Source organism: Sus scrofa, chromosome 7 (assembly GCF_000003025.6).
Source record: "Sus scrofa isolate TJ Tabasco breed Duroc chromosome 7, Sscrofa11.1, whole genome shotgun sequence".
Lineage (NCBI taxonomy): Eukaryota > Metazoa > Chordata > Mammalia > Artiodactyla > Suidae > Sus > Sus scrofa.
The window spans coordinates 75,211,781-75,219,461 of record NC_010449.5 but is presented as its reverse complement, the minus strand read 5'-3'; the positions used below and the strand labels follow the sequence as shown (position 1 = coordinate 75,219,461).

At 58.7% G+C, this 7,681-nt stretch overlaps 1 protein-coding gene across 1 annotated transcript; it reads left to right on the top strand.

Moving 5' to 3' along the window:
* On the top strand, positions 431-5,819 carry CPNE6 (copine 6). The gene is given in 17 exon segments (XM_021099221.1): positions 431-476; positions 479-597; positions 1,344-1,523; positions 1,860-1,934; positions 2,090-2,164; positions 2,340-2,423; positions 2,516-2,605; positions 2,949-3,053; positions 3,283-3,369; positions 3,609-3,668; positions 3,908-4,041; positions 4,117-4,171; positions 4,264-4,315; positions 4,629-4,762; positions 4,877-5,113; positions 5,339-5,514; positions 5,621-5,819. Coding segments are annotated over 16 exon segments (1,671 nt in total). The 3' UTR covers positions 5,477-5,514; positions 5,621-5,819.

Sequence of the window (7,681 nt, the reverse complement as noted above, 5' to 3'; positions counted from 1 at the left end):
CCCACCCCCTTGTCCCAGTTCAGCTCCCTTGAGCCAAGACTGAGTGCAGCGCTGGCTCAAACATCAGTCGGGAAATAGCAGAAGGTGCTGAGGTAGCAGAAAGTGTGGATCAATCGATGGCCTAGGAGCCAAGGCTGCCAGGAACCCCCAGGTCCTCCAGCGCCCTCCAGCCCCATCCAGGCATCCTAGGCCAGCAGGGGTGACAGGATCACTGGGCTGTGCAGAAGTGGGAGGCACGGGTCCCCTACCCTCTCTTGCTCAGCACTCCGGGAAAGCCTAGGGGGGTCAGAGGAAAGCAGGGCCATGTGATGCCAGGGCCTCGGGAAGAAAGGCAAGGGGGTGGGGCTCAGGCTTCCAAAGATAGATGCCCACCCTGGCAGGTGTCCCCCTTCCAGCGTCCAGGCCGTGTCTGCTCTGTCCCCACAGTGACATGTCAGATCCGGAGATGGCATGGGTGCCTGAGCCCCCAGCCATGACGCTGGGGCCTCGCGAGTAGAGCTGCGGGTGTCCTGCCACGGCCTTCTAGACCGAGACACACTCACCAAGCCTCATCCCTGCGTGCTCCTCAAGCTCCACTCTGATGAGCAGTGGGTGGAGGTGAGAGCTGGGCTCTCCTTTGCTAGCCTCTGGGCCTGAGAGGGAGGAGGCTGGGTGGGGGCAGTAAAAGCCTCCTGGGGACTGTGAGGACTCCAAGGGGCCTCTTGCAGGCTGTGTGGGTAACCCTGGAGACAGGGGTGCCATCGTTACACACACAAACCATTTCACAGCTTCTAAGTCCACAGAGTCCCACTGGGTCCTAAGATCGCCCCCAAAGGCAGTGGCATTGCTCCCAAATATGAGAGCCCCAGGAGTTCCCATTGTGGTTCAGTGGGTTAAGAACCTGACTAGTATCTGTGAGGATGCAGGTTCCATCCGTGGCCTCACTCAGCAGATTAAGGATCCACCTTCGCCACAAGCTGTGGCAGAGGTCGCAGATGCAGCTCAGATCCTGAGTCGCTGTGGCTGTGGCGCAGGCTGATGGCTATGGCTCTGATTCGACTCCTAGCCTGGGAACTTCCATATGCTCTGAAAAGGCCAAAATAAGGCGGGGGGGGGGGAGAGAAAAAAAGAACATCCTCCATCTGATAAATGGCACCTATGGGGTGGGGGGGGCAACAAATATGAAAGCCCCTGAAGGATGATGGCCCATGGGACCAGCAGCACCCTGAGCTCAGGGTCTGGACCAGGGACGAAAGCTAGCCACTGAGAGTTCAGGAGCCTGAGGAAAACTGGCCAGACCCGGTGGGCCAGGGCTGGGCCAAGCATCCTGGGTTCCCAGAGGGCGTGCTCCTCTCCTGCTACAGGTGGATCGCACGGAGGTGCTGCGCTCCTGCTCCAGCCCTGTCTTCTCCCGGGTGCTGGCCCTGGAGTATTTCTTTGAGGAGAAGCAGCCCCTGCAGTTCCACGTGTTCGACGCTGAGGACGGAGCCACCAGTCCCCGCAATGACACCTTCCTGGGCTCTACCGAGTGCACCTTGGGCCAGGTCTGCATTTCCACCCCCAGCCCAACTCCCACCCCCACCCCATGGGCTCTGCCTCTGGAAGCCAAAAGAAGAGCAGAGCTTGGACCCCGTCTCTGCCATTCATCAGCTGTGCAGCCTTGGCCTAGACATTTAACCTCTCTGAGTCTTATTTTCCTCATCTAAACGATGGGGGTCACAGCTCTTAACTCTGTTGTGGAAATTAAGTCCAATCCTAGCCCAAGTGCAGCCCCTCCCTGTGAGCACTGAGAGGGCACTTTAAATTAGACCATCTCTTGTACCCTTGCCAAAGCAGGTGGGGGGCATCACAGCTGGGTTTCCTTCCACCTCCATCCCCAGATTGTGTCACAAACCAAGGTCACAAAGCCGCTGATATTGAAGAATGGGAAGAATGCAGGAAAGTCCACCATCACGGTAGGCAAGGCCACCTGTACTCACCCTTGGGCCGGGCATTCAATGCCTCTGCATGGACATCCATGGTGACATCATGCCCAGGGCTGATCCCACCCAAGAGGAAAGGCCTTGTGGGGGTGGGGTGGGGGAGTCCTGCCACTTGTCTCCCCTTGCAGATCGTGGCCGAAGAGGTATCCGGCACCAATGACTACGTCCAACTCACGTTCAGAGCCCACAAGCTGGATAACAAGGTGGGAGCCCCAGAGCCCAGGCCCATCTCCCCCGTTAGGGGACCTAGGCACCCCCACCCAGGACAAATCCCAGGTCCCGGTGCTGCTCCCTTCTCACTGTTAGTGCCACCCACCCCCACCCCGCCCCCGCCACAGACCTCACCAGGTTCATGGGCCTTTTCCCGGGTGTCCCCAGGATCTGTTCAGCAAATCTGACCCTTTCATGGAGATCTATAAGACCAACGGAGACCAGAGCGACCAGCTGGTCTGGAGGACGGAGGTTGGTGCCTGGGGCCGTGGAGAAGGAGGGTGGAAGGGCAGAGTAGGGGAACCTACGTCAGAGGTGACCAGCTCTCTGGGTGCCTCTCCAAGGTGGTGAAGAACAATCTGAACCCCAGCTGGGAGCCATTCCGTCTCTCCCTGCACTCCCTGTGCAGCTGTGATGTGCACCGGCCTCTCAAGGTGAGGGCCCCGCAAGCAAGGGCAGCCTGTTAGAGCATCCTGCCTCTGCCCGAGACCATCCCCCTGAGCGTGGCGAGCCCCTCTGTCTCCCCCAGGTGATACCCCTTCCCACGGTGGGGTAAAGAACCAGTCACAGCTCAGTGTTCCTAGGAGTGTGCCTTCTATCAGAGGCCAAAGTCCCTGCCAGGTGGAGCCAAAGGATGAATCGGTGGCCTCTCTGGGCAGGCTGAGGACATCTGTTTGGGCCTAGCGACTGTGAAGACCCTAAGTCCTTCCTCCTGCCCCAGGAGCCACTGCAAAGCCTCCCTGACCCTCCACCCCCACCCTCCTCCGGCCTTTTCAGTTCCTGGTGTATGACTACGACTCCAGCGGGAAGCATGACTTCATCGGCGAGTTCACCAGCACCTTCCAGGAGATGCAGGAAGGAACAGCAAAGCCTGGGCAGGAGGTGCCACCAAGACCTCCCCCATCCCAGAATCCCACCCAGATCCCTGGGAGAATCCCAAGGGTGATGCTAAAGAGCCCCTCACACGTGATAAGAGATGGAGCGGATAGAAACCCTCCAGACTCAGCCTAGCCACTGAGCTGTGGGGGTCTTGCTGTGGGAGGCTCTGCGGGAAGGGAGCGGATGGGGTCACGTGATGTGACCCTGGGCTTATGGGATATGTGGGGTCTAGATGCAGTGGGACTGTATCAACCCCAAGTACCGGGACAAGAAGAAGAATTACAAGAGCTCGGGCACTGTAGTGCTGGCCCAGTGCACGGTAAATCCCAGGGCCCGCCTCAAGCCCTGCCCCACTCCAGCCCCACGGCATCCTCAGATTCGACCTGCCCTCATTTCCAAGACCAGATCCCTGCTCCTGCGAACGGAGACCCCCTTTGCCCTATCCACCGCCAACTTAAACCTCAGAACCTCTGGCCCCTCCATTTCCCCCACAGAGGCCCCACCCAGCTCCCCCCTCAAGGGGCCATCCTTCTACTTTATCTCCCCTCCTCCCACCAGGTGGAAAAGGTGCACACCTTCCTGGATTACATCATGGGCGGCTGTCAGATCAGCTTCACGGTAAAGGCCCAGGGGATGAGGACATAGGGAACAGAAGGAGCCCAGAATCCCCACAGCCACTGCTCGGACCTCTTATGCGCCTTAGCGGGGTCAGCTTATTTCCCTCCCCCGACCCCAAGATGGAGCGACCTGGGGGCTTGCTCAGATTCACTTTAGTCTTCCCTACAGACCCTTGCTCTGGCCTGGCCTCTCCGCTGGTTCTCAGGGATGAAGCCTGACCCTCTCACCATCCCCACCAGGTGGCCATTGACTTCACCGCCTCCAACGGGGACCCGAGGAGCAGCCAGTCCCTGCACTGCCTGAGCCCCCGCCAGCCCAACCACTACCTGCAGGCCCTGCGTGCGGTGGGAGGCATCTGCCAGGACTACGACAGGTAGAGGAACTGGGGGAGGGGGACTGGCAGGGAGGCCTTGCCCGATGGGTCCCCACAGCCTTTTCTTCTCCCCAGCGACAAGCGATTCCCAGCATTTGGCTTTGGAGCTCGAATTCCCCCCAACTTTGAGGTAGGCCGGGTGCAAAGGGAGGGGAAGAGATGATGGGAGAGTCCAACAGGAAAGAAAGACATCTCCCAGCTGGCCACACCCTGTCCTCACAGGTGTCCCATGACTTTGCTATCAACTTTGACCCAGAAAATCCTGAATGTGAAGGTAAGAGAGATTCCCGCTAGCACTGCCTCCCCGAGTACAGCTTGCTGCCCAGGCCTTACACCCCAGGCGGGGCAGATTCCAATCCCATGGGCCCATCTCCCTACGCCTTCATTCATCCAACACCTGTCTCCCTTTGGTAAGACTTCCAGCCCGTGGCCAAGCATCTGCCAACACAATTCGGCCAGCACTTAGGTCATCCAGCTCTTAGTGAGGAACTTGGTGGCAGGGCTGTCCTGAGACAGCCTCCTTGTGTTAAGGGATGTCAGGAAGGGCTTCCAGCTAATCTCTGCCCTCCTCACCTCTTTGCCCTCAGAGATCTCGGGGGTCATCACCTCCTACCGCCGTTGCCTGCCCCAGATCCAGCTCTATGGCCCCACCAACGTGGCCCCCATCATCAACCGAGTGGCTGGCCCAGCCCAGCGGGAGCAGAGCACTGGCCAGGCCACGGTGAGGAACCCAGGCACCCCAGGTGTCCTTGGGAGAGGCCAGGACCCAGGCCGGGCTTGGGGTGAGTGCCAAGGCCGCAGAGCTGACCCACCCTTCCCCTCTGCCTGCCCTTAGAAGTACTCTGTGTTGCTGGTGCTCACAGACGGAGTGGTGAGTGACATGGCCGAGACCCGCGCCGCCATCGTGCGGGCCTCCCACCTGCCCATGTCCATCATCATCGTGGGCGTGGGCAATGCCGACTTCTCGGACATGCGGCTGCTGGACGGTGACGACGGTCCCTTGCGTTGCCCCCGAGGGGTGCCCGCGGCTCGCGACATCGTCCAGTTCGTGCCCTTCCGGGACTTCAAGGATGTGAGTGCCTGGAGTCCCCTCCCAGCAGGAGGACTCCTCAGCATCTCCTGCAACCCCCAAATCCAACCCATCTCTCCTACCCGAGTGACGTCCCAACCGAAGGACGCCAGGGCCCAGTAGGGGGCCCCCCCGAACCTCCGCCCCTCACCCAACCACCCCCATCCCACCCCCACCCTTTCCCACTTTCCCTGCTTAACCATGTCCCCGCCCTCGCCCCCGCCCCAGGCCCCACCCTCTGCGCTCGCTAAGTGTGTCCTGGCCGAGGTGCCACGGCAGGTGGTGGAGTACTACGCAAGCCAGGGCATCAGCCCCGGGGCTCCCAGGCCCTGCACGCCGGCCACGACCCCCAGCCCTAGCCCGTGACCACCACCCACCGGACCGCCACTCCCTCCAGCCTCTCAGTGAGTCCTGGGACACTAGGGGGTTCAGAGTGGGGCTTGGCAGAGGCCATCGCAGGCTGGGTGTGGTGTAGATGAGGAGGTTTATGAAGATCCCATTCTCTCCCAGGTGCCTGTCCTGACCCTTGTGACTCAAGTGACCAGTGCCTCTCCCTCTTGGACCAGTTGTGCCCCTGGGTCCTGGAAGTCAGTGGTGAGCCCTGCCCCATCTCTCCAGGTCCCATACTCCTCAGCCTCGGTGGTCCCTCAGTGACTTTCTTCAGTGATCCTGACTTTCTGGCCATTAATAAAGGGAACCATTCCTAGCACCTCAGTCTCTACCCATCATGCCTCAGATGCCCATTCGGCAGCCCGTGGCACCACACACACACACCATTAAGAAATGAGAAGCAGCATCCTTTGAATTCTATGCCAGAGGCCCCCAGGCAGACTGATATGTCTCTGCTATTTTCCCGCAACTATGTGCCAGTGACATCTGAGGAGTCCCTACCCTCACCTCCCAACCCCAGGGGGTCCAGGCTCCTTGGGGGTTAATTACCAGAGACGAAGGGGTAATAAGGGGCTGTCGAGGGGGCAAGCTGATGCCCTCTCAAGCTGTCTCCAGAGAAGCCCAGCTGAGCCTGCCAGGGGCTGAACTTCAGCCCCCACACAGCTGTGGGGTGGGCTGAGAAGAGGCGGGGGTGGGGGACTGAAGAAGGACTGCCGATCTGCTAGTGAATTATGAATACAGCAGTGGGGGGGGCTGTTGTGTGTGTGTGTGTGTGTGTGTGTGTGTGTGTGTGTGTGTGTGCCCGCATATCCCTGACTCTCCAGGGATATGCCTTTTGTGTAGCCTTAGTGGTTCAGGAAGTCCAGCTGTGTACTCTGAATAACATTAACAACAACAGCAAACATTACCCTTTAGCACGTGTGAAGCTTTGTGCTTAATGATTTAACTGCATCCATTCTCACCAGGTAGCTGTCATTATTTTCCCCATTTTTCTGACAAAACAAATGAGGCTTGATTGAAGCTCACCCACGGTCAAAGAATGGGTAGGCCTGGAACTTGAACCTGGGCCCATCTAGCTAAAGGGCCCACACTCTTATTTACTTATTTATTTATTTATTGCCTTTTTAGGGCCACATCCATGGCATATGGAGGTTCCCAGGCTAGGGGTTGTGTCAGAGCTGTAGCCACCAGCCTATACCACAGCCACAGCAATGCCAGAATAAAGGCCCCATACATTTAATCACGAGCAACAACTTCTGTTTGAGCTGTATCCATGTGACCCTTATCTTATGATCCGATTGTCTAGAAACATGGCCTGATTGTGTGTACGGGTGTAGGTCCCTGTGGATGGGCGTCTCTCCCCATGTGTGTGCCATGAAAGGCCCCAGCCAGTTAAGAAAGCAGGTAACAGCAGTAATGGATCTGGATCACAGCTCCAGAGAGCAAGTGAAGAGCCAAGGGATAGCCCAAGTGCAGGAAGGAGAGCTGGGCTCCTAGAAGGATCTTCTCCATCCCAACCACTCCCTTCGGGGATCATGTGCAAGGGGATGGAGGAGGAGAGGCTAAAGGTGCTGCGAGCTACTCAGAGAGAGAAGCTGGAGTCAAAGAGGGTGGGCAGGGGCCACTGATGGGAGAGGGAGGGGAGAAGATCAAGAAATCCTGGCAGAGATGGAGGAGAGGACTCGGGTCGCAGGTTCCTGAGTGGAGGAGGGATGAGCTCAGCTAGAAGAGGGGGAGGAGGAAATAAGAATGGGGATGGGAAGAGACAGCTGGGGAGGGGGCGGGTAGAGAGAGCAGAAAGGAAGGGAGACATATGGGATCCCCTTCCCCCACACCCAACTGCTTCTCCCATTTATTTTGTCCCTTAGAGGACCTACGACAGTGGCTGCTGAGGTAACTGCTCCCAGCCCAATGCCTCTGCTCTGCCCAGAGCCCCTGCCCACTCTCTCCATAGGCTGCTGAACCCAAGGGCTGGGTTACCATGGCAACTGTGAGCCCTTAGGATAACCAGGGCCAGGCCTGACGGGTCCCTATGCTCCTGGGCTTCTGTGCAGTAGAGGTGGGAGGGGGAGGCTCCATCTGGCCCAGTCCCTGCTCCCCCCTCATTTTCACTGGGCCTTCAGAACAGAGATGCTCCACTCAGCCCAGGTGGAGGCTCTTCAGTCTCTCTCTCTCTCTCTC